Source organism: Rhopilema esculentum, chromosome 2, assembly GCF_057945365.1.
Source record: "Rhopilema esculentum isolate cy_ngs chromosome 2, ASM5794536v1, whole genome shotgun sequence".
NCBI classification, from domain to species: domain Eukaryota; kingdom Metazoa; phylum Cnidaria; class Scyphozoa; order Rhizostomeae; family Rhizostomatidae; genus Rhopilema; species Rhopilema esculentum.
The window spans coordinates 2712858-2740160 of record NC_142816.1 but is presented as its reverse complement, the minus strand read 5'-3'; the positions used below and the strand labels follow the sequence as shown (position 1 = coordinate 2740160).

At 35.2% G+C, this 27303-nt stretch overlaps 2 protein-coding genes across 2 annotated transcripts; both read left to right on the top strand.

The window, feature by feature from the left end:
• Positions 1-602: 602 nt before the first annotated feature.
• LOC135695696 (somatostatin receptor type 5) lies at positions 603-10604 on the top strand. Its single transcript, XM_089109792.1, has 3 exons — positions 603-892; positions 4376-4574; positions 7889-10604. The coding sequence occupies exon 3, from the start codon at positions 8350-8352 to the stop codon at positions 9541-9543; it is 1194 nt and encodes a 397-aa protein (XP_088965918.1). The 5' UTR covers positions 603-892; positions 4376-4574; positions 7889-8349; the 3' UTR covers positions 9544-10604.
• Positions 10605-13165: 2561 nt separating this feature from the next.
• Positions 13166-26213, top strand: LOC135695318 (phosphoglycolate phosphatase). Its single transcript, XM_065214380.2, has 9 exons — positions 13166-13376; positions 16506-16573; positions 17471-17563; positions 19051-19191; positions 19933-20001; positions 21743-21890; positions 23451-23550; positions 24331-24372; positions 26033-26213. Exons 1-9 carry the CDS (start codon positions 13298-13300, stop codon positions 26211-26213), a joined length of 921 nt encoding a protein of 306 aa, XP_065070452.2. The 5' UTR covers positions 13166-13297.
• The last annotated feature ends 1090 nt before the right edge of the window (positions 26214-27303 follow it).

Sequence of the window (27303 nt, the reverse complement as noted above, 5' to 3'; positions counted from 1 at the left end):
GAATTCATTAGCCTCGTTTCCTATCCGTGCCAATATGGGATCGATCCCATCAATTTCAAGCGTTTACACGAGACAGGATCGATCCCAAACTAGAACGCTCTTGAAGGCGAACCTAAATTAGTACGGATAGTACCCTGGGTCTCAGAGCCTCAGAGAGACAAAAGATGAAGAACGGGGGAAAGGAAATGCGAAGGAGTCTCTCCCTTTTACTATTTCATTCTCCTTCGTAATTCCTTCCCCGTTCTCCATCCTTTGACTCTCTGAGGCTCTGGCACCCATGGTATACGGATAGCTGATCGATCCCGAGCGTAAAAGGAAAGGCTGGTCCATACCAGTTTGGGATCGATCCCGTGTTAAATAACAAAAAGAATTATAAACCATAAGTGCAAAAATTGACAAATTCTTATGGTTTCAAATAATAGAATGCTTGAACTTGCACTATTCCAATGCTACCTCTGGGATGGCCTTACTGTTCCAAACTGTACTGGTTAGACCTTCATTCTGTTGACTTCCTCTACTGAAACTGTCACTTTTGTCTGAAACAGGGAAATTATTTTGAAACTCTTGTTTGGGCCCCTTTCAAGTTAGTCTCTCATTTACAGCACAGCCTCTTGATCTCTCTCATTTTCCATGTTTACCCTTAGCACAAAAACACCTGCTTTGTATTTTAATGTTAAATCTTGAGAATAAAACCTCCTGGAATAATTAGCAGCGAAGTTTTCACTTGGTTAGAATAAAACCAGTCGAGGGTTGAATACGTGCCTTATTATTCGGAAATACTCGATTGAAAAAGCAGCTTAGCAGATGTCAGAGTATACAATCTTCGCCAACCTTATAAATTCTGAGATAACGACATTTTTCTTCCTCAGACGATGTTCAACAGTGCTTGCTGGTGTGTTTGAGTTTTTTTCCTTTTTTTTTAATTTCATTTTCCTTTCTATCTCTTAATGTATAAAAAACGACGAGGGCATCGTTGATATTCAACTATGGCATACCAATGTTTACATAAAAACCTGCCCTAGTAAGATTAAAGAGGAAATTGTCTGCAATTTAAAATGATATGTGCTGGCTCTTGAAGAAAATTCATGTGAGAAAAATTATAACCCTGGGTAAATTTTGCAACGTTACTGCATTTCATGTTTCTCCATAAATTGAGACTTGCTGTAGAATAATGGAATTGAATGCAAAATACAAGTTCGGTGTTACAGTAGAATCCCGTTATAACGTACTCAGTCATTACGTACTTTCGGATATAACGTACTGGTGTGCTTGGTCCCGGCAAAAGATGTGCTTGGTTTAAGTCAATTTTACTTACCCTCGTTACAACATACTTCGGATATAATGTACTTAATACGCTGGTCCCTTAAAGTACGTCATAACCAGATTATACTGTAATATGAAATGAGTGTTGGATGTTAGAAAATTCACATCATGAAATGCACAACAGCAAACAGCAAGGAGAAAGCGGCCTGAGTTTTCAGATTGGAGGCCAGGAGAAAAAATGAGTCTTAAAAATGAGTATTAAATTTTAATTGGAAATCTTGATGATAAGCTCTGGTCCCTTGTAGTGTCCTAGAAACAGAAAACCACGTTTTAAATTAACAACTTGATGCCCTACTGTCACGTCCAGTTCCTGGTAATGCAAGTGTTTTTAAACGCGTACAATTTGTTCCTCTAGATATATATCTATAGAGGTATACGTTCCCAAAGACTATTTTACGTGAAAAATTCACATGTTTATATACGCACAGTGAAGGAAGAATTCGAGATTCAAAGGGGGAATATGACAACATAGCACAAAACTTTCCTTTTGCAAACCAATCCTCCCTTACAGCACGGGTGTTTTTCGGTATGTATTTGATATCAACACAGTCCTTGGGAAAATTTAAATTAAGGGCAACCCTTGACGGTTCAGAATTTCGATTTTCAGTTAAAATATTTGCTTTCTCGTGAAAGTTCATATTATCTGAACTTGTCTAGTTAGCAACAGAGGTTTTAATCAATTGTGCCCATTTCTTGTCGACCTTACAGAGACTGTAAAATCATTAGAGGCACATAAGTTTTGAATATTACTGCTTACTGGTCTGTAGTATTTTGCTCAATGCCGTATTGATTGAACTATACATGCTTCAGTGCGATATTTGAGCTTGGTGTGAAGAAGAAGATAGCTTTAAACTGCAACTACAAAGGATCACAAGGCAACTGTTTAATCATTTCCTCAGTAGGTGTTGCACATTTTTCTAGTCTTTGTGTCAACAAAGATCCAATCTTCGACCAATAACCCTTATTTAGCTCAAACTAACAAACAAAGCTGTTGAAACACAAAGAAGGAATTTAAAATTCTTTAGCCTGTTTGCTCTTTTTGATCTGCTCTTTTTGATCTAGCTTGCCTCGTTGATCAAAATCTTTCGCGCGAAGAGGTTTTCACACAAAGAGATTTTAGTGCGTAAAGGTTTTGCTAATGGCTCAAGCAAGCTGTCATTACGGAGGCTTTTTCAATTTAAGCCTGAACCACACCCTAGTTTACCGCAGTCTCCCATTGCGATAGGTTTTACTTCTACAGAGATAAAAGATGACTTTGAAGAATTTCGAAGTTTGAGGAAGCCATATTTGGTAGCAGGGAGGTAGCAGGAAGGGACACTTTATTCAAGCGAAAGAATCTTTTTCGAAATTTCCAAATAGGGTACTTCTATGAAAATATAATAATAGTAACAATAACTAATGATAGTAAACAAGTTATTTAGAGTTGGTACCCTGGGTGCCAGAGCCTCAGAGAGTCAAAGGATGAAGAACGGTGGAAGGAATTGCGAACCCCTTTCCTCTTCCATTCTCCTTCGCATTTTCTTCTCCCTGTGCTTCATCTTTTGACTCTCTGAGGCTCTGGCACCCAGGTTATAGAGTTGTAGAGTATCTTGCCAGGCACGTGAGACATACGTGACATACAGTTCCGATTCTTTTGCGTGTCCGTATACGTGACACACTGTTCCGATTATTTTGCGTGCCCCCATACATGACATAATGTTTCGATTATTTTCGTGTCCCCATACGTGACATACGGTTCCGATTCTTCTGCGTGTCCGTATACTGTTCCGATTATTTTGCGTGCCCCCATACATGACATAATGTTTTGATTATTTGCCTGTCCCCATACGTGACATACGGTTGCGATTCTTCTGCGTGTCCGCATACGTGACATACGGTTGCGATTCTTTGCGTGTCAGCATACGTGACAAACTGTTCCGATTATTTTGCGTGTTCGCATACGTGACATTCCATTCCGATTCTTCTGCGTGTCCGCATACGTCACATACCGTTCCTATTCTTCTGCGTTGTCGCTAAGAAACCATGTATTTATTGTAGTAATTTTAACTGCAGTGTTGTGCGTTAAAAACTGCACATTGATTAACAAATTTTACTGTAATGTTATTCACCTGCTAGCTGAAGGAAGTGCCAACCGGCTAACCCGATGCAGGTAACTGTATACAACTGAACTGCATATAGAAGCTGCAACTGAATAAAACGTTTAAAACTCTTTCGGGGCATGTGATTCAAATTCTAAAAATAGTTTTTGTGACGTTATCACTTTTGAACTCTAACGTTGAGACTCAGACTTCGAGGGTACAAACTGCTATGTGACAGCGACGTATGCAATTTTTGCCTGGCAAAATTTCAAGTATCATTTGCCATTGACTGTTATATTAAAATGGTTGTCAGCACGTCAACACTAATATGTTGTTACTAACAAAACCTCAATTTTTAGTCTGTTAATCTTGGAAAAAGAACAATATCAACTATTGAACACCGTTTCGGTATTTTCATTCATTTTCGAAAGTAATAAATCAACCTTATCTTTATTCTGATCGAAACTAGGGCTCTACTTGCTATTGATAAATATATTTACAGACAGATGGATTAGGAAAAATAGAAAGTTTGAAGATTTTTTAAAACGCGGTATTTGTTCCCAGAGTTCCCAGTTCCCATAGTAGAGTTCCCAAAGCGATTGAAAGGAAAACTGTCTTGCCTCAACCCAAAGTAAACTGGACAATGTAAAGACATATGGTTGCAGCTTGAATGATAGAAAATGTTTTAGCAAGCTGCGTGGTAAACTAATCTACTAATTCATTAGGCTATATTGTTTTGCCCAAAAGTTTACAAGTCACGAGAAGATTGATTTTCTGACATCCTATTCTTTAAAAAAGGTGTAGGGGAGCAAATTTATTTGTTATGTAGCCAGGGTGCAGCAAATATAATTTTAAATCTTCTCTTTGTTTTGCATACAATATACATACCGCTAATAGCCAACCTCAGAAAATCTCTATTATTGATTTTTATCTTGTTTTGAATCGTTGGCCTAGATTCCTGTTCTATTCATTAGGAAAGCCAATGGTGCATGAAGAATTCTGTTCGCGTTAAGCCTAAACGACGATCTACAACATCTGAACTCACTAGACGTTTTTATCAAAGATATATGACAAGGTGGCATTTCACCGATTACATGTTAGATGCTTTAATACAGACCTTTTTTGGAAGGGCGGTGAGAATAGATAGAGCTAGCTGTTGAATGCTGTTTTTCGGTAAGTTCGAAGTTTCATTGTTATGCTCATTCGATACTGTTGCGCTTATCAACAACATTGAGAGTCCGTACCCTCGAGCTGGCAATTCTTTTGCTTGCAAATCCAATCATATTCAGTTTCTTTTTTTCTAAATCCAGCTAATGATTTGAATATATGCTTGTCTCATATAAAATTAAACAGTTGGTAGAGTTATTTTTGATAAAAGGAATAATCTTCTCGAGCTTGTTTGTCAAACGATGGTACAGTATGTGGCTATTTTGAGTAGACGATGAAAAACATGTTTTTTGATCTTTTTCTTAGCAATAACACGGATAAATCACACTGAGTTAGGTTTAAATTGCAATTCCACATATCCGGAGCTTCGATTAATATATTAATGTGTAACTTACGTTTTTGATAGCAAGCACATGGAATAATCAAACGGGAAGGCATTTTTAAGTAATTTACGTTCTTTAGCATGAATCCAAGACACTGTAAAACACAACTTGTCTTTCAGGAATGTTATCTGAGCCAGATTTTGACTCCAGAAACGCCGTTAGCGAGATCATTTTTAGAGAATCGAAACATCTAAGGTTCCTTATAGAAAACCAGTGGAAAGAAATATCTTTGCAACGCCTGATGTGTTGCGATAATATTTTATCCTTAATTTGTGATAATATTTTATTCATTCTCTCGATTTGATCACAAGGCGAATTGCCTGTATCACTGACAACACTGATGATACAGATAGTTGCTAGTTTTTCATGCCATATTTCTAACAAGAAGGGATTTTTCCTTATAACTGGAACTGATCGATATCAATTGCCCAAACTAAACTCGTACATCTGCCGGCTGACAGAAATGATTAGGTAATGTACACTCTTTTTTTCAAAAGAACCAGTAAATTTAAGTTCAGGCTGACTGTTCTTAATTTTTTCGAAAATCTGAGGCTGGATTGTTTTTAATTTGTTCTTAATCTAATAAGGTGTAAGCAGTGCGAGTGCTAGCTTTTTCGCTCTAGGGAGGTGTTCAGGCCTCATTTGCCAACAAAGTGAGTGAGACAACTTTCATTTGCTGAAAAGTTTGAATATTCGACGAAAAAGCACCCACACATCGCTAAAAATCCTCGATTTTGAGAAAAACGTTGCATTTTGCAAATTGCATTTTGCAGAAGCTCAGCCTCAGCTTGTTTTAAATTTGTTTTTAACATTTGACCAATTTTGAGGCTCGTGTTCTTAAAAAATTGTTCTTATAAAAAAAAGAATGTAATGCCTCTGTACCTCCAAGATGACATCACAACTGCTGTACAGAAAACAAAGCTCTGATCTGTATCAGAGGTTTCTCGCCTGACCTGTGTTATAATAGCATGCATTTTAAAGGATTTTATTTCTATTGTGTAAGTAAATGGAATTAGGAAAGGAATCTTTAAACAAATGGGACGTGTTTTCACCAACTCAAGACTTTCCATATGAAGGTTTCTTAGTTTTAGGTCATCTGGCTAAGCAAACCTCAATAAGACATCTCCAGAAAAGGCAAACCACAAATATTCGAAGTTTCTGCTCTGATTTTACAGTATCTTTGAAATCACTTACAATTTCGATACAACTTACATCATTTATATTTTAACTCTGTTTACAGTAACTTACAATCAAACCTGATTCCAAGTCACGCACAACTTTGAATTATTATCCAACTTACAGTTAGAAATAACTAACATTCAAACCTGACTCAAAGTCACGCACAACTTACAACCATTTCCAACTTACAGTTACACATAACTTACAATCACATCCAACTTAAAGTCACCCACGACTTACAGTCACACCCAACTTACAGCTTGAAGTCACACCAAACTTAAAGTCACACACGACTTACAATCATATCCAACTTACAGTTTTCACACAACTTACAGACAAACCTGACTAGAAGTCATACACAACTTACAATCATATTCAACTTACAATCACACCCAACTTAAAGTCACAAATGACTAACAGACAAATCAACTTAGAATATCACCGAATTAGACTTACCGGCATACAGTCTTTAAAAGACAAATGCCGGAAATTTGCACCACCCTCTCTTTAATATGATGCCCATATCCCGGTTGCTGAAGTATTTATGCCCAAATTAAGGGGAGTGGGAGGATAGGGGTAGAGAGAGCTGGTAAAATTTATTCGTTCTATTCGTCATGTGTATCGCCGCTTCTCTTCACAGCCTCACGACGATTTATTAGACTAGGCAAATATAAATTAACTAATGGTAATATTCAGAATAATTTGTTTTAAGGTTTTTAACTGGTTTTACTTGAACTTTATATCATACACTACTAAGTCAAAAGTATTTCACCACATGCGAAGGCAATTGATTGCAGATCACCCAATAGCTTTTGCAGTTGTCTGATTAAGCTATTGTTTAATCGGCCAATGGTGCGCAAATAAGACAATGAGTTCAATAAGGCACAAATTCGAACATTCCATTATAATTTTTGAAAATTTTGGATCAATTATTCAGTTGACTTTTAATTTAACAAACATTTTGTGGAAGTATTTCTGGCTCTGAAAACTGCGGAAAGTCGCTTTGGATGCACTGGGGTTTTCTTTCATTCTCAATAAACCCTCTACATCCTAGAACAATACTAATAGGTTATTCAAGAAATTTTTGTTCATGTCAGCAAATATTTCCTGATAGCAAAGCAATTGGCAGATTTAAACGACTTTCTGCCAGATGCTGTTGTCGAGATCTCCAGCCTATAACTGCTTTTGCTTTCCTATTTAGCGAAATGTCGTAACTTTCTATAAAATGCTCTATTTATCTGCTAAAATCTTTCGCAATGCCATTCTGAAGCTGATGTTAATGTTACCTGTATTACGTATTCGCTACGTTCTTTCATAAGAAAAAACGTCAGGAAGTATGGAAATTATCAATCTTTGTACACCTGCATTTAGCAGGCTGTCTAAAGATACCATTAAGGATACCTTTACGTCAAAAGTATTCTTTTTTTGTCATAAATTCAATAAATTTTTAAATGATACTATGTTGGTAACGTACAAAGGCATATCTAAATTTAGAAGATATCATTCAAAACGTGGCGGAGTTTTCGCGACACGTCAAGATTCGTTGTAATTTCATATCGACAGCTCGTCTGAATAAAAGTACTTGCACAAGGGTCCATTAATTCAGCGGCTGTAAATGCTTATTGCATTGCTTGCCAGGAATAGTGTGAATAAAACAGCCTGCAGCTGTCATATTTGATTAAAGTACTGCTCATTCCATCATTGCTTAGAACATTTGATTCCTTGAAACGGTTCAGGTGAATTTGCATTTTTCCGTAGATAAAAGTTGCTGAGCAAGTCAACGGTATTCCAGTCGTTGTGATCAAGGTTCCAGTTCTTCGAATTCGCCACAAAAAGACAAGATTTTAAGCCGATTGCATTGGTTTACATGATGCTTCAACATTGAGATTTGCAGAAAAAGGCACTTTATCATGCTGCTCTGCTTTGCCTTGTTAATCTGGAGCTGATTTTTTGCCGACATTCTTGTTACCGTAGATCTTTGAGAATGAGTGTTTGTACATTACAGATTATATATTTCTCTTTTACTTAGCATTGATAAACTGATCTTGATGATTTTGTCTACATAGTAGACAACGCAGCTCCGTGTAACAACCTGCTCGTACATGACTGTCGTAATGGCAAAAATGCTTATATAAATGGTTTGCAATCAGTCAGGTTATATATAGCTACTGCACTTTGCGCTGACAACACAGTCATCGGAATAGCAGCAGATTTTCGACATGGCAATGGCCTTGCATAATAATACAACACTGCAAAGAAATCTGACAAAGACAGAATTTCTAGAGGTATTCCCAGATACAGTTGAAGTCTTCATTCGTCTTGCTTACTGCATTTGTACTCTGATAGGTATTGTCGGTAATGGCCTAGTTTTTTCACTTATATCAACAAAAAAGGTGGATCGTACTCCATTTAATTTGCTGTTAGCAAACCTGGCAGCAGCAGACTTTCTAGCAGACATCAGCCTTTACCCATACGTCTTCATCGACATACGTGGAGTGAATGCTAGTCCCTTAACAGGTCAAATTCTATGCAATTTTACAGTAGGACTGTCACCGTTTTTTGTATGTACCTTTGTTTCGCTGTTCACGCTAACCACAATATCTATAAACCGTTATATCTGTATAAATCATCCATTTCGCTTTGAGTGGCAGCAAAGCAAGAGAACTGTAAAGATTACTTCTATATTTGCATGGCTGCTGGGTATCGTCTCGGTCTCACCGAACATCTTTTCTTTCACTTACAAGAAGGAATGGGGTGTTTGCCAAAGAGAATGGCCAGAAGCAATCAATGGTATGCTCTATTCCCTGTTTACATCGTTTTTGGCACTCGTAGTTCCCTTAGCTGTGCTTTTATACACATTTATAGCAACAATAAAGAGCCTTAAAACAAGAGTTTCAGATGTTTCTATTTGTCGGCAAACAGATTACTCGCGTAAAAAGACAATCCGTTTACTGGCATGGTTATTGGTGGTGTTTTGTATATGCTGGACACCATTTTTCATTTACTGGCTACTATCGCGCTCAACAAACGTGTTCAATGATAACTACGAAGGCGATTATCAGCGTATGCGTGTTATACGTGTCACTATCTTAGTTGCCAGTTTTAATACGGCAGCTGATCCACTCTTGTACGCATTATTCAGTGAGCAATATCGTAGTGCTTTGAAGAAAATGTTCAAAAGAAGTGGTGATAATTCGCGTCAAAGTGAGACGTTAACTTCCACGTTTTCTGCAGTTCCAAGAAAGATGCGCACTATTACAGTCTCTGAGCGTTCCAGTTTTTCCATGAAAGCCTTGGACGAGGAATTCAGAGGACAATTAACACCGAAATCTTCTATGGTCATGGCACATATAAGAGCATCATCATCTTTGTCTCAACGGCTTGAGGTCGAAGGAACATTAGAGACTACCTGATTGAACAGGAGAAAAGAAAATACTTTGAAAGTATTTTAAGTGACGAATTTCTGTTAGTCAGAATGAAGGGAGAAGGGCTAAACGTGTTTAATCATTCTAAGAAACAACGGGAAGATTACTTTGTCCATTCCTATTATTATTTTTAGATTTATCAGGGAAAGAAGTCGACGTTCTTGAGTATTGTTATTTCTCGGTTAACCTGGATTTAACGAGAAATAATAACAAGGATAATAGGAATTTGCACAAAGTAACCTTATTTACTAACATTATGTTGTTTCTAAAGTGGTTGCATAACTCATTAGAAATTCATATTTGTTAATACTTACACATTGTAGATATGGTGTTTACTAGGAAAAATTCTAAACATAGTCACAAAGGTTGACCATGTTCTGAATCTTGACTAATCTTATTCATTAGGAATAAATAGAGATGCTGAATTTTTGTTAAAAGTTTCCTCAGCTAAAACATTATTCGATGGAAAATTTGAAATTCAATAAGAAATCAATGAAACAGTTATTTAAGTCAGGTCATGGTTTGAAACAATTTCCTAGGACCCTAGTGTTGAAAATTCATCCAATGGTAAAATTCGCAGGCACGCTGGAGCGGGAGTCAGGGGAGGGGGCCTTTAGCCCCCTCACATTACTTCGGAACATTGATATACAGGTAGTGACATCAAAGGTAACGGTACTATATCAATTTGTCTATAGCCCCCCCCCCCCCTACTTCAAAATGTGATCTGGCCTTCCTGATTGGTACTACCAAGTTTTGTATTGTATAATCACGGATGGCGTTCAAATTTGCAAGAATTTGTTCCAGGCAAACAAATACTTGGAAACATCTGATTGATATTTTGCGAATATATCACCAATCTTTCATTTTTCTTTTGTTTTAGCTAACATCGGACGACTTTTGCAGTAGTCAAATATAATAACAATTACCACAAAAATGATAATAATTGCTTATCAATTGTTACCATATCTCGCAAGAAATTCAAAGCATAACTTCATCACTCCATTCACAACTGTCAAGCGTGGGGTCCTCCAAGGAGATTCGTTGAGCCAGCTCTTATCTAATCTTTGCATTACCACCTTTATTCAATGTATACAAGTTGATAAATGCGAACAGTCGGGCTTTTCTCCTATTAATCAAAACAGGAAATTGCACCACAATAAAACCAAAACTTACTATGTTTAACGATAGTTACATAAACCATATTCAGGGAATTGCACCACAATAACACCAAAACTTACTATGTTTAACGATAGTTACATAAACGATAGGAAACATAAACCTTATTCAGGGGCTCAGTTGGAGCAATATTTTATGGTGGGCAAATATTTAGAAATACCCGGCTAAGTTCATTAACACACGAAAATGAGCATTAAACAATTAAGCTGAAAAAGTTTTCAATTTCCAACCAAAACCGCCTCCTTTAACCCATGAGACCCCGAGCTGCTTCGCCAGTTTTATCAATTTCTGGCTTACTGTGCAAGAGATCTTTTATTCGTTTAAAAAACGAATGCTTGATGCGTCACATAATTTAAAAGATTATATGAATATACCTTAAATTCATAAAATATGAAACTCAACATAAACAAGACTATGATTTAAAGCAATGCCCTATCTGTTTGTCATAAAACCTTTTTTACTGTTCTGATGAAGTGCAAGAAGGGTTTGAAAAAAGTGAAGTGAAAGATTGCCCTTTTATTTGTTATTTTTAACATCATCAAAAGCTTTGGAGACGAAACGAGAGAGGGTCGGAATAATTTCATAAACGAGAATGCAGCTGTTAAACAAAGCATAAATATTTAACTGTAAGTAGCATACAGATTGCTGTTCACTGCAAGAAAGTAAATTTATCATCTCTATTACCTTTTTATTATCAATAAAGAATGTTCCGACCTAATTTTAGTATAAGCAGAAAGCTAGAAATAGGAAACCAAGTCTAAGGCTTCAATAAAAAAGGGATCCCGTGTAAAAAGGGTGTGGTTGTCAATTATCAACAATATTTCTAAGTGCAAGGTACCCCTATCTTTTTTGGCACGGTCTGTGGAAACCATGTTTAGGGTGATACATTGGCATCTCCAGCCTGGTATAAGTGAGGGGGGGGGGGGCAAAAGGTGTTTAAGGAACCACGCCCTTTTAGATCACGCCCTTTTCCCTGTTTGAAACATCGTCTTTCCATTGTGAAACATTGACTGGTCCCCCGATGCCCCACGTGGCTCCGACACTGGGGTGATACCCTCAAAAATCAAGTTTATGTTTTAAGAGTAGTTTCAGAGATAAGATTTTTAGTGGAGCAGGGTAGGGATTTTAAATATAATCATCTTCTTCGTTTAAGCTAAGAATCAAAACCGCGCCTTGCAAATGGTTGAAAACAGCTGGTCCACTAATCTAATTTAATTTGTTGTTGCTACGTCCTTTTTTCAATGCCTTTTCGCATTGTTTGTCAAGACTAACAACTTTTTGGTTCTCAAAATTAATATGAAATGTCTGAACTTGGAGGACAGAGCAACTGGCCAACACAGAATGCCTTTTTAATCACCGCCAAGCTTCAGTTTTGACTGAGTGATTTGCCGACAGAGTAAATATACTTTTACAATACAAATACAAAGTCTAGTGCAAATAATAAATTTAGCATTTTGTTCACCATATATGTGTGCAAATGCGGGTAACAAGCTATTTCTATATATGCGTTTTATAAATGGTTCCCTAAAAAAGCTTAAAAGATTGCATTTTGTCCGTTTATTGCCTTTATGGTAGCTATTTCAATTATGAAATGCATTTGCAATCTAAATGCTAATAAATCATGGATTACGATTCCAGCATAGTCGTAAGTTTGCTTGACTTTATTCACCATGGCAATTGTCTTTTCTCGATGAAACCTCAAAAAAACTGTGCCCCAAAATGCAGTTTAGGCAATTTAGCCGCTTTTGTATTACCCTGGGTACCAGACTCACTTAATATGAATAAAGGATTACTGTATTACTTTCTTCATATTTTATATAGAGTGAGTCTGATATCTAGGGTATTTTTGTATAAACATTTAAACATTTACCTTAAAAGTAAGCTATTTTACAGAAGGTCTTACAGCGATCGACAAAATTCTCAATTAACGAAAAACAGTTGTCTAGTAAGGCTGTGATACAGTAAAATACAGCAAATATAGGTGAAAATGTAGTATAAAAGCCATAAAATGGAAAACTAGGTGTATGTATTGAGGTATTCACTACCTTTCACTTGGTTTAGCTTTGGTAGCTAGAAAGAAATTTAGGACATAACGTTTTATCTTGAGGTACTATCAATCTGTAAAATATATTATACTGGTGTTTTGATATATCTTCTATGAGCATTTTGTCGAGGCTTAGTCGATTAACACTGCTTGAATTTTGAAAAAAGTTTTTATCCGCTATCCGGAATCAGTAAATCCAAAGTCTATATCCCTTGCTCGTTTTCATACCCCCGTTTAATTTCGGCGTCTAGTTTACGTTTGCACGGCCAAGTGAAATAAACACAATCCCCTCTTTTAACGCTTTTCTTTTAGAAAGTCTATGCTTCAAGTATGCCTTGTTCGGAAAATAAAGGACTTGTTAATTTACAAGAGGGTGTACTGACACAAAATAGAAATTCTGTGGTACTGAAGACGACAGCCTCGATTCAATATTCCAAACAGAGGCGAGTGCAGAAAGACGACATTTTTGTGGATTTCGGTGCCTCAAAACTTTAAAGATATAAAGATACATATCCTTAAAGCATGGCTTGTCGGAGGTTGGATAGGAAGTTGGGGAAAGAACTGATACAGTCAGTAAATTCAGTGCTGTTTGATTGCGATGGTGAGTTTTTTGTTTTGATTTTACTTCCAGTCTGAACAGTCAAACCAAACTTTTCAGTCTGGTAGTCAGGAACGACCAAAAGGCCAAGAGGGGCAGACTAGAATAAAAGGGCTTTTGAAAAATAATTCCCAGCTACCAACAATTCTTTCTTAACTATCATTTCATTTCGAACTTCTGTAGGCATCATGAAAATCGGTTAACTTTTGGCGTAAGAAATTTATTTACAAGTTTGAGAAATGTCTTCTTGAATAAGGGAGTACACTCAGAATTTTATATGTATCTTTTGATGATTACACCTGCCAATGTCGAGGGCACCTCTATAATAAGGGCACTTTCCTTCCTATCAAAAGGCAACAGGAACAGTTGACCCCCTGTGCCCCCTCTCTAGCATCCCTGTGAACAGTTTTGACATGTTCCAGTATGGTTTTCATGGCAGCTGCACTCCCGAGAAAATTTGGTAAAATTACTAGTACTCTATTGCACACCTGAATGATGAGCATGGCCTGGGTTTGGATTTGACTGTGACTTTGATTTCTAGGGTTTTAAAGATAGCAAAATGACTTTCTACTAAATTTGTTTTCTAAAATTAATGCTTAAAAACCTATGGAAATTTGAACAACAGCCACTGATGGTAGTTGCAGCCTACAACTTTTTAGGAAAGTTTAATTTCAACTTTCCATCATTGATTTTATTTGTGAGGGAAAATTGATATAAACTGGATAAATGCGAAAAGTGGCCAAACTTGACATTGGACATCAGACATTGGACACTAAACATTAGACAAACTCAGCAATCACTGGGAAATTAGGTGCACACTCAAATGTCCTGGGTAATAGCTTGTTCAATCCCAGGATATCGTGGAAAGCTGCTATGAAATCAAGCCTGGGATGTATTGACAAAACAATGAATGAAAGTTTGGTAACAATAAAAATATATTACATTTGGGTGCATAGATTAATAAAAAACTTCAAAGCTGGAAGCTTGGTAGATATGATTTACTGACATTACATTACTGCAATCAGTTAGATTTTTTGTTATCTTATGACAAACTACCAAAGAGATTTGTGATATTTCACTGACAATCCTTTAGTTTTTGGTTTGTGCTCTTAGTTACCCAACTTTGTGCCTGTATTCCACCCTTGCATCTCACAACTTATAAAGTTAAATTGCTTGCTTCCAGGCCTTTCCCGGAGACGCCGGCTAGGCTATAGCCCGTACCCGTGCAAACCCCGCTCAAAGTACATTTGCCAGGACTTTTTTGCACCCACGCAGTTCTTCAAACCAATGTTCCCATTTAATCCACGCAGTTTAGCTTCTTAATGTTTGTACTATTTACCGAAAAATATAAGGGTAATAATGAATAAAGAGAAAGAGGTCTTACACTTTTATGTGTTTATCAAATGGTGTTATAAATAGGAGATTTCCTTGTATAGCACAATTGTTAACAAACTTGTACTATCTGCTAAACTTGCAATAAAATGAGAAATGTGTTTGCACAAAAGCAAAAACATATAGTGTGATTAATGCTAAAAATAATGAAAATGAGAAACGTTATGCCATGCTATCATATACCAAAAAAATTTGACAACATATAAACTGGGCATTCCCAAAAACCCCACATTTTACAGCCAAAACCTAACAAAACATTGCTTTATTCCAAAAAATAATGTTCCTCTTTTGTCTCGTTTTGAAGAATATGGTAATACAAAATTTAAAGGTGGTAATACACACAAAAATGCCTTCTTAACAGCCCACGCAGCCAAACTGGCAAGGTCTTTTTATAGCCAGAGTTGTTTTTTCCTGGACAGGCCTGTTGCTTCCAGCCATACATTGTTAAAATAATACATTTCCCCTAACCTGGCATGCATAAATAAATGTTTTTCAGTCAACTTGAAGGTTAATATTGACTTTATGAAAATCCATAAAAGTTTGTCAATGTTCAGTGGCCCAGATAGAGGGGGGTCACAAGGGATGCAAAGACCTACATGGTAGGCTGAACTGCCGTTTGTCTGAAACTTCTGATCTTGTCGAAAAAAATAACATGGTTGTTTATTTTTATCTAAGTATTACATTTTGAGAAGGAAGACTTCCCAGGTTAATATAACAATTTCTTTCAATTAGCTATGTTACTTCTCTGTAGAGGAGGCTGTTCTCTTAGAAGGGCAGTTTTGTTTCGTATGTTGGAAGGAACATGCTGTTTTATCCTATCCCCCAATCTTTGGGTTGTGCATTCTACGTAGCCAGAATCACACTGGCACGTAAATTCATAAATGACGCCTCCTCGATTTGTAGGTCTAGAAACACTGTTAAAACAAGTGATTCTGCCATCAGTCAACATCTTTTAGACAACCAAGATTGTGCAAAACTCTATAATGACGACATGTTTCGGATAATTGGCAGAGCCCAGTCGTCCTTCCATCTAGCAGTTTTGGAGTCAATCTACATAAAAACGAAAAAGCCGCCATTGTGTAGACAAAAGGAGTTCGTTTTCTCTCTTGGACTCCATTGGTAATTTTTCTTTAGGCTCGCGGCACTGATTGGTCAACTATACCGGTCTTGTGCTTGCGTCTTTCTGATTGGCCTATTTCGATCCACAACTGGGTATATATTTTCCATCGTGTTCTTTCGGAACCTTATTCTGACGTTTTATGCTCTGAGGAGTGTCAGACGAAAAAGCTTTTAGTATGTCGTAAAATGTTTGCTTTTTTCAAAGCCATGATAAAATATTTATTCAAAATAAGGTCCAGTAAGGTAGAATTTTCAATAATAATTTCACTGTTTTGTTGTGGTAAACCTGAATGTTTCATATCATTGTAAAAGTCCATACAACTTTGAATGCTGAAGATGCTGTTTTCCTTGTTTCATTTTTTTTAACATTTGTTCTTTACTCCTTATTGTTGGAAAACTCCAAGCTTGGCAACCAAGAAGTGGATTTTGAGTAATGCCAAGTAATCTTAACTGATTGATTTAAAACAGTCTAATCTGTTTTGTTATTGTTAAGGGGTATAGTCTTTGTCAGGATGTTGAGTCAAATATTTTAGTATACATATGAATCTTTTGAAGTCATCATTAATCACTTTTGGTGAATGGAACTATTTTTGTGATGTGTAATTTTCTGTCCTGTTTCAGGTGTAATATGGCATCCTACTGGCCAGATAGAAGGAGCTGCAAGCCTTGTTGCCTCTCTAAGAAATTTAGTATGTTTTTATGCACATTTTGTATTACTCTTTTACATTTGCTCATTAAATAATATTCCTTTCAGCACAATGTTGGGTATCATTTCAACTAAGTGGTATGCTGCAAGTACCAGGCCTTTTATAATAATAGCTCCCCTGAGTGGAAAAGCGTTTGGGTGATTTCTCTTGTGTAAGCAGTGAGCAGTTGTTCTAAGTAAAGATAACCAATAAATATATTTCCTTATATATATCGAAGCAAAGTATATTTATACCCTGATAAACTCAATTTTTAAATAGATAATGTCAGAAAATCCATAACCTTGGGAAATTTTCAGTTTAATTTTATTTCCTTTTACAGCCACTGTTTGAATGAGACATTGGTAATTCAGCACACTGGTGCTTCCTGTTTTTTGATAAGCTGGTTATGTATCATTTAAATCAATTGCTTAGGACACTTGGCTGGAAATGTGCTTCTGTTACCCTAATGTGCTTGCTAACAGCAAACTGTTAGTATGTCCAGTGTACTAGGGAGCCATTGTTTTGTGATGCCTATTTGCCCTACCCACCTCAAGAATGTGTGAAAATAAATTTCTTAAGGAGGGGAGAAACAATATGAGTCTGAGATTTTTTTACAGTTAAGGTTTTGTGAAGTATCAGTCTGGTTCGACAAATGTCTGTTATCTAGATTTTCTAATTGACTACAGTATCTATTCTATCATAAACCGCCCTTGATCATAAACTGCAGCAAATCGTTTTTAAAAACTTGTAAGCTTTAGCTTATAATCCAATAAATACTGTACTGTACTAAGTGTCCTTATATTGGCTTGGTAATCAACTACAAAATCCAGAATGATATATAAAAATATTCTGAATAGAATATTTGATTATCATTTTAACATTACTACTTTTTTTCTGTAGGGCAAGAGAGTTGTTTTTGTTACCAACAATAACACAAAATCAATTAGGCAACTGGCAGAAAAATTTGAAAAGTTTGGAATTGAAGCCAACCAGGCAAGTAGAGAATGTTTTTTCAATAGCAGATTCACAAAAGGAAAGTTGCAATCAGTTAAACACCGCAAAGAGTTACTTTGTATGTAAGACCTGAAGCATGACATCATGAAAAATCCACGAGAAAATTGTCAGTTTAGATACTTTTACTGGTTGGAATTAGTCATTATTCAATCCTTCCCAGAAAATCAAAGAAAATATCAACTGGTAAATAGTATCTTTTGAGAGAATGGATAATTATTGGTTTGGTGATAGAAAAGAATTGATGCCTTCCTGTCCTGCTGCAAAGTTCTCCTTTATAGAAATCGTTTGATAATGAAACCACCAATACCTACATACATTAAAGGGAGGTTTTCAGCTCTGCAAAGAACAGGAGTTAGAAGATCACTTGGTCGTTGTGTTAGTCGTTTACAGTAGGTCTAGCAAGGGTTGGTGATGTGAGAGGAATGTGGACTCAACTGAAGATTATGGACAATAAAAGTGCGAAGAATACCTCTATTGTGCAATGATTGCGTAATTTAAAGAAAAAAGACTTCTTGTTCTTGTTCTTTTCCTTTTTCTCCTCTTGTTCTTCTTCGCTTCATTTTTCTTTTCTTCACGTTCTCCTTCTACTTCTTCTTCTTCTATTGTGCAATGATTGCGTAATTTAAAGAAAAAAGACTTCTTGTTTTTGTTCTTTTCCTTTTTCTCCTCTTGTTCTTCTTCGCTTTATTTTTCTTTTCTTCACGTTCTCCTTCTACTTTTCTTTGTTTTCTTTTTCTCCTTTTTTATTTTTTTCTTCTTCATCTTCATTTTACTTCTCTTCTTGTTTTTCTCCCCCTTCTTCCTCGTCTTTTTCCTCAATCTCTTCTTCATTTTCTTTTTCTTCTTTTCCTCCTTCTTTTACTACTTCTTTTACTTCTTCTCCTCCATTATCTTTTTATCTTCTTCTTTCCCGTTTTCTCATACTTTCCTATTCTTCTCACTTTTCGGCTACTTCTTTTTCTCTTTCTTCATCCTCTTCTTCTTCTCTTTTTCTACACCTTCTTCTTTTTGCCCAAGCCGATGCAGACCATTTGAAACCGACTTATGATTTACTGCAAATCACAATCCCAGCTCTCACGGGATGTGACAAGGGAAGTGACTCGTGAATGATGTTTTAACTTGTAAAGTTCAAGTACAGGAAAAGGAGTGACCATTGAGCTGCTTATAGAAGTAATATAATGCATTCAGAGTTAAGCAACAGGTTTTCCTTGTTATAAGTAGCAATGACTATAAGATTATATCAGGCAGGGGGTAATGTGACTCGTTAGTAACGAAACAGAGAATATATCATAATGGAATGCCAAGAGATGTGCAAGAGTTTGGGGTTATCATTGTTTAAATGTTTAAGTTTACAGTGAAGCTGTACAAAGCCGAAAATTGCGAGATCTCATCTACTGTCCACTTTGATAAGTTGATGGCATTGGTTGTAAAAAACGTGGTTGTGCTTATGCATTTGTTTTTTTCAGAATGAAATCTTTGGTACTGCAAGAGTGGCAGCTGTATATTTGAAGCATGTCTTGAAGCTGGAGAAAAAAGTCTTCATTGTAGGCGGGGAAGGTATTGCAGAAGAGATCAGGAACGTGGGCTTGGAACATTTGCCTATCGGTGTAGGTTTTGTGCCATTTACATTATCGTCATTATTTTTCATCTTCATAACTTTGCTATTGCAGTTTCAGTTTTCAGTTGATGCGGTCTTTGAATTGAAAGTTTTTATCGGACTTTGATGAATATGATTCTCATAAATAGAAGAGAAACTTTGGAGGAGGTGAAATTGACGAAGACTGCGTAGGATTATCAATGCTTCATCCCTAAATGAAGCTCCAACAAGGCAGTCAGTCTTGTAAAATGCAGAGTATCTTGTGCCGAAACTAGCCCGGTCCTTAAGCAAAAATATGAAAAATCAGAAACCAGAATAAGACCTGGATTATTTGATAAGATTTTACACGGAAAAAGATGCGATTTACACCCTGGTTCAAAAAGGTCCTAAGTGCTATTTCTAGACTGGGGTTCTAGATTCAAGAGTTTTAAAAATGAGCTGTTGGCTGATAAACAAATACTTCTACAATTTGTTTTGAATCTTTACAGCTCTCTTCAATATTGTAGGCAAAATAGACTTTAAGATATAATATAACAGCTAATTTGAGATTAAGGCTGCTTTGTAATGGAATGAACTACTTCTTAAGGCATTAGGGTGCTTTTAATGTGTTAGTATCAGTTTCAAATCGACACAATAGTCATCCAAATATTCAGATTTGACTACAAACCAGCTTTGTTTTTACCCACTTATGGAGTTGATGATGATTTGTTGAAATGTTTTACATTATTATTTAATGCTAATGTTTTTTAAGGCATGTCCTCTACCTGGTGATCCATCACTGGAAGTGACGCAAAGAGTCGATTTATCAACAAACAGTGAGGCAAGTGTTAAAGCGAATATTTTTTTAGACAATCTAATGTTCTAGTTTTCTAATAAATTAATTTTCTGCTCTAATAACTGATATTTTATAACCAAAGTAAGAATTTTTTGTTGTTTTAATGCATGACAGCAAAATAATACTTTTTAAAGTCATTTGTCGAAGAGAAAATTACAAGCTCATTTGTCGTTTGTGTTGCTAAACCAGAATTACGATTTTAGAATTACCAGTGTTAGAAAGGTGAGAAGAAGAAGTTGCTGCTCTATTTTTGTAAGGGCTTGTCTGTAGAAAATGGTCTTTTTGAAAAATGTGTGAGACACACAAAGGCTTTTGCTTTTCCATTTTACTTTCACCTTAAAAACTCAGTAACTTGGAAGCAATTTTTTTAAACGTATGGGAAATGTACAACGCGATATCTCACTTTATAACTCGTGTTTGACAGGTTTCACAATTTTTGCCAGTTCGAGAAACATTAGTTGCGTCAAAACATCCACAAAAAGCCAGATCTATTTCCCGCATTTCTGCTGTTCTTTTCTCGAAGATTGCTAAGTTAACATAACAGCAAATTGGACGAATGGATTTGTGATGAAGTCGAAAAAAAAATTTTCTTCTCTTCTTTTTCGCTCCACATATTTTTAACGCCATTTTGGGTCACAAAACATTGAAATTTATAAGTTTGGTTAACTTTGCTTTTATTAAAGAGTAAAACTCTATGTGCCTTTAATACAAGATCAATTGAAATTTCTTCAAACCTCTCCTATGTTGTTTTAAAAGCCTTCTATAAAATTGAGATGACACAAAAATAAACCACGGCACTGGTCATCATCAACCTTAAGAACTGCTCGAAAATGACTCTTTTTGAAATGGGATCGGATGGATTCTTCTATACGCTTAGATACCTATGTCTGATTCAAATGAAAAGACAGTACTTATAGTGAAGGCAGCAGACAACATCTCTTATTAGATAGCATCTCCTTGGGGTTTATAAATGTTGTTTTCACTTGCTATTTAGAAAGCTTTTAAGACACTTGGATTACTGGAATAAACTGATACTTTCGTGTGGTCTTGGAGAAACGCTAGGTTATCTCGTCACCTTGATCCAGATGGAACTGAACAGAGTGACTTAAGTAACGCTAAAGTGCAATTAGAAAACATAAATTTCGGGTGGTTTATAAGGGAAGATTTTGGGTCTTTTGAGCGCCTCTGTTTTTGGTTGCCCAACCAACATTAGGAATAGTTGCTGTATGAATGTTGAGTGAAATTTTAGATCCCAGTTCATTGGCCGAGATGCTAAACGATACGATTTGATGCTAAGCTTTTTATCGTTCATAAGCGAGGGAAAGGACGTGATTTCTTTTAGATATGAACAGATTCTTTACAGTTACTGACTAAGAAGGCAAAATATGGTTTTTAATGTAGCAGAATGTTAAGCAGAAATAATCAACGCAATCTAAACTCCCCTTTTAAAAATAGCCGTTTATTTCAATGATTAAAAATCTTTAGACAAGATATAACGTCCACTGAGTTCAGCCAACTGTTTCTGTTCACTTCAATATTTTGCTCAAACCCCTAGATGTTACCAATGTCATCCAACCATTTATGACCTGAATACAGATGATACAAATATCTTGAGCAATTTATAGAAATTGACTGCTTAACAATGATGCTTCGTAAACTATTTTTTATTAGACTTGACTGTCTGTATTTGCTTTTGTTTAACTTATGCTGTTCCACAATGTCCTAGGTTGGTGCCGTTGTTGTTGGCTTTGATGAACACATCAGCTTTCAGAAAATCGCCTCTGCAATGACGTATCTCGAAGATCCCAATGTTCATTTCATTGCTACAAACACTGATAATCAATTTCCAATGGGAGATGGGACATTCATGCCCGGTCAGTTTTTCACTTCTTTCTATTTGAAGTATGTCACGATTTTTGTTCTAGGGCTTAGGACATGAAATCTGAAGGTGTATGATACCAGCAAATCAAGGGGAAATACGACTGTTGATTCTCAACAAATAACCAAAATTGAAACGTTTTCTCTGGTCGAAATGGTGACTGGCAATATGAACTTTTCATGATCTGTCAGTTGTGTAGGTAGTGTGTTTTGAAAAATAATACAAGATTATACATTTAAATGATACAAGAACTTGATACATTTTTACAGATTTGCAAATATCGTGTTGCCTTTTCTTAGGTTACGCTGAAGATAATACATTAGAATTAGCTTTCCCAAACCCCATTCATTACCACATATTTGTTAAGTGTTCGTGAGAATGGTCCTTAATATAAGTGAATTATAATTCAATTATGGGCTCACGTTCCTGTTTCGATCCACAACTGGCTATATTTGTTTCGCAGCGTAGAGTTTTGTTAATATATATATATTTCTTAAGTATTCACGTAAAGGGTCTTCATCATAGGCGAATTATGATTTCAGTTAAAGAAGAGTTTTTGTTGTTATTTGGACATTAATTGAAGCTTTAGAATTTTCCCTGGGAAGTGTGCAACAAATTTGGGCAAGTTATAGGATATCACAGCTTGATATCGAGATGACATGTGAATGAGAATCAGGCAGTTTAATTTGCAGTTTTGGTGAAGTTTACCAAACCTCAGGGCACTGATTTGACAGCTATTTATTTGCATTGTCTATTGACTGTTTATTGATTTATCTTTATATCTTTATTAATCTTTATATCTTTATAACTTTATATCTATGTCTTTATAAAAAACATTTGTGATTAAATCAACACTCGAGCTACATTATTTCACTTCTTCCCCAAGACTTAGCGGATTGGAGTGGATTTGGAATTTCTAATTGGAATGGTTTTGATTTAAATTTTGTGAAATTAAAATGATGTAAAAATAAATTTAGAATTAAATTCAACTTAAAAACATCATCTTTAATGAAAAAAAACCAAATTACAGTTTGAAAGCAATCAAGGCAGTAATTGTTCTTTTATAGTCAAATTATTTCATCTTAAAACGTAAAACTAACATCTTAAATCGAAAAACTGAATAAAATCTTGGAAGCATTGTGTCCATTCACCATCTAATTTTCTGCCCATCCCATGAAAATTGAATTTGATAATACATAGGGCAACAAATTAGAGCCAAAACATAGAAGGGTTACAAATCAATATAAGGGTTAGGGTAAAATGTTAGCCAGACGATAAAGATAGAAAGGGTGATCTTTTGAATTTATTGCTAGAAGAAATGAGATCAATATCTAAGTCATTCGGATTTTGACGCTAATAGATATTTTTTCATACTCCATGAATCAACATCATTTGAAATTTGCATTTATAAGGAAATATTTTATGTCATTTTATATAATTAGGTCATTAATTTTGACTTTTTGTAAATCAAGATAACTCTAGATTTTGTATTGGTAAAAAATATTTTATGTAATGATAATGAAAAAGCTTATAATTCTAAGTATTCCATCAATAGGGAGTGGAGTCATGGTTGCTGCTGTGCAAAGAGCGTCAAAGAGAGACCCAATAATAATGGGCAAGCCAGAGAAACCGATGATAGATTCGATCGAAGCAATGTATGTCACAAAATTAATTTCATTTGCATTATTTCACGGTTCATAGTTTTTTATTTGAAGGGTGATTAGTTTTGTCATTGTACCCCAATTGTACCTATAACGATACTGTCATAGATGAATATACATAGAGTCACTTAAATTTGAACAGTTCTTTTGATTGTCTTAATGTATCAAAACTGATTACCACATTCTTTGTTTTATTAAGAACGACACTGAATTGTAATGGCGCTGTAGAGTCAAATTTTAGCATATAAGTGAAAGAATCATTTGAGATGTGAAATGCTTCTTCTAGTGCCTTAGAGTTCGTTGTTCGTACAGTTTCACACGATTTTACAGAGACACTGTTCGGAGTTTTTAAAAAACACTAACTAGTGCCTAAATGATGACCTCAAAGAGGTTATTATAGAATTTCTGTATCTATACCCCATGATATGAAAGGACACTACATAACACCTCTAGATATGCAAAGTCATGGATATCTATTACCAATGGATTTAGATGCGACCGAAGGCATACATAGTTTCAGAAGTACTATGCCCTGGCTCATATTTATTAGGGGCTCGAGGTTTTAGGATTTAAACTGTATTTTATAGTTTTTAATTTTCAGATTTTGTCGTTGAACTGAAACAGTCAAACAATTATATTTTGACGAAGTTTCATCGCATAGCTATGACATCACATAGTCTCTGTTTCAATGAAAGTGCATACGTTAAGTCACATTTCAGTTCTCATATCTCTTTAATTTTGTTTTAAGACATTTATCATGCTTTCTTGTTTTAGTCATAACATTGAACCTTCAAAAACTCTTATGATTGGTGACAGGTAAGCAATAAAGTTTCTTTAAGCATCAGTGCTTGTACTATATAATTTTAATTGTGATGAAAAAAATTGGACTGAAAAACTGTTAAGCATTAATAATCATCAATAATTTATTTGGTCTTTCGGGGATTAATTTTCTCGTTAATCGAAATTCTTGCTTGTTTTTTGCGAAAATATAAGGAATCTAATGTTTTTAATCAACAAATTTCAGCTTTCTGTCTTTCCTTGTGATGAGACAAATTTTACGGTCTCAATCATAACGAGCATTATTCAAAAACTGGAGTTTTGAAAATTGCACAGTTCAATACAACATAACTTTCTAAGAATGATGTAGCTGGTATTGACTTTTTTTGCTGTCAATGATGAGATGAGATGCCTTTTAAACCAGGCCCATATGTAATTTGGAAAGGTCGTATAATTATCATGGCTTTTTCTTTTGTTTTTTCATGTAATACTAGATCAAAACAAACTAGTGAAAAGCACATTTTCTGCCTTTCAGGTCTTCCTTTACATACCAATGTAAAATTCGTAATATTAAAGACAATTTTTTCTCCACAACTTATGATATTTCTACAGTCCTTGCAAAAATGTTGGGCAGAATATAGCAAAAGCGTTGATGACTTTGAAAACTACTTCAGCCTGGGCTTGTTGACTGTTGAACGCGAATATTGTGGTGTTCCAACTATTTTTGACAAGAATTGCGGATTCCTATTTGGACAATAAATACTTCTTTACAAACTAGATACTTCAGAGTTGTACGAAATAATGAAACAGTACTGCAAATATTGACATAAATTTTTGCTTCCAAGTTTTCCTTGCCAAATTTCCTAGGTTTTCATTGACAAAAGCAGATATGTATCCAGGTACCAAACAGTTTATATAGCAGGCAAACTCTGTCCTACTTTACCCTACTATAATATGATACCAGTCGACTCTGCAATCAGGAATAATGTTCATGACTACAAATTAGCAATGGAGTTGCCAACTGTATACTCATACTTAATTTGGTCCATAGTTTTGATTTTGCCTTAAATTGTAGAGCAGTGGTGTGTTATATTGTGCATTTATGTAAAATATTTTGATTCTAACATATGAATTGCTGTTTATACTGGATACGATTAAAGGTAAATCTTATCAATACTAGTAAAGTGCACCATCAGTTATCTGAACTTGTTTTTCCAAAAATTAAGATTATTGTGTTTTTTTATCGAAGAACTCCATGACTTACCAAAAATCACTTGCTTCTTGTCAAACAAATGATAAATTCAGGATTGTAAATGTCTCTCCGCGGCAGAACTTATCTGCGTCGTTTGTAGGGACGTCTAAGGATGAAACCACCCTCCACATATCCTAAAAATTCTACCTTTCCCACAAAACTTCTGAGAAGCCCTAGCTTTTGAAAACTGTCATGCATGGTACCTTACATCTAGCTTTAGTGCTGACTTTGTGAAAGGGTCCATAGAAAAGAGTCACAAAGTCAGCTTTAGCTTGTTAGGGTATTCGAGTATAACTCTGTAGGGATCCTAAGTAAATTTAAGAAGACCTCAAATTTGATTTCCATAGTGTCAGTTTGAGTTTAAAGCTAATCTTAGATGTTTTTTATTGAATTTAAACCGCGAAATTCAAGTTGAGTGAAAATATTGTTTTTTTTTTCATTTTCTAGATTAGAAACGGACATTGCTTTTGGCAAAAGATCTGGGATGAAGACTCTCGCTGTCTTAAGTGGTGTTGTGAGTTTAAATGAACTTGAAAAGCTGAAATTAGAAAATGATACTAGTGACTTAATACCCGACTTTTTTGCGGACAGTGTTAAGGATCTTTTAGATAGTATTTTAGAGAACTGAATTGGCAAGTGAATTTCAAATTTATCAGAAAATTTTAAAAATCAATTTTTCGATTTTAATTTTGAAAGAAAGCTTGATTAAGCTAATTATGATGAAAATCATTGAATTTTGAATATAAATCTTTTATTTTTGTTAGAAAAATGCAAATTGGAGTTTTAAGCTAGTTAGATTTTCAACGAATCGGGGTTTTTTGATTAAGCTAAATCTAAACTAAAATAAAAAGATATCAAAACATTTCGCAAATTTTTACAGATTAAAAACCATTCATATGGAAATTCTATCTTATTTACTTCTAAATTTGAAGGAGCAAAGCATGTATTTTATGAATACAGGAATTTGATAATCTGTTGGCAGCGTATTCACTCAGTAATCGACATCTAACTTTAGGAGATGAATAGTCAGATAGAAGTGGATAAAGTTCGGTTTGTGACGGAAACACATCAAGATAAAGCTGTTGTGAGCATTTGAAATTTGGGTTGTTTTTCAGCTTGCTTGGTTCTGTATCTCATTAAGCTGCATTGCTATGAAAGTAGTGAAACAAAATTTTTCCGGAATTATACCAATTTTATACTTCTAATCTAAAACTTTTTAATTTAAAGTTTATAAAATGTCTAGTTTCTATTTCAAAATTCAGTTCAGTTTACTTGCGGTGTAATTTTTATCTTAAGCAAAATCAATACTAGGACAAATAATTTCTTCTTCTTTTGAGGAATCGACAATTGAGGAAAAATATAGTCCATTTACTTCTTAAATTAATTTTCATCAACTTCAGTAAGCGTTGTACGTAAAAATTTAAGTATGCATAAATTGTTGTGAAGAGAATTAACAATTCGTGTCGAAAATCCATTATAATACGAAAATTAGTCAACAGGGTGCATTAAACATTAACGACGTCTTACAGCGTCTACACTATGTGACATAATTTATTTTTCAAAGTATGTAAGTTTTAAGTGAAAATTGGTAATTAAAACTAAAAGATCATATATTTATTCTAAGGTGTCAAATGCAATTTTGAGACAGTGTGACAAATTATCTATGTTACAGTAACTGATTATTCTAATGTTAACGTTTTAAGTCACTAACCTTGAAC

Excerpts from the sequence above, each read along its gene's own strand:
- LOC135695318 (XM_065214380.2), top strand. The coding sequence starts at position 13,298 with ATGGCTTGTCGGAGGTTGGATAGGAAGTTGGGGAAAGAACTGATACAG. Across the intron at positions 13,377-16,505 it reads AGTGCTGTTTGATTGCGATG|GTGTAATATGGCATCCTACT; the intron begins GTGAGTTTTTTG and ends GTCCTGTTTCAG. Across the intron at positions 24,373-26,032 it reads ACTCTTATGATTGGTGACAG|ATTAGAAACGGACATTGCTT; the intron begins GTAAGCAATAAA and ends TTCATTTTCTAG.
- LOC135695696 (XM_089109792.1), top strand. The coding sequence starts at position 8,350 with ATGGCAATGGCCTTGCATAATAATACAACACTGCAAAGAAATCTGACA.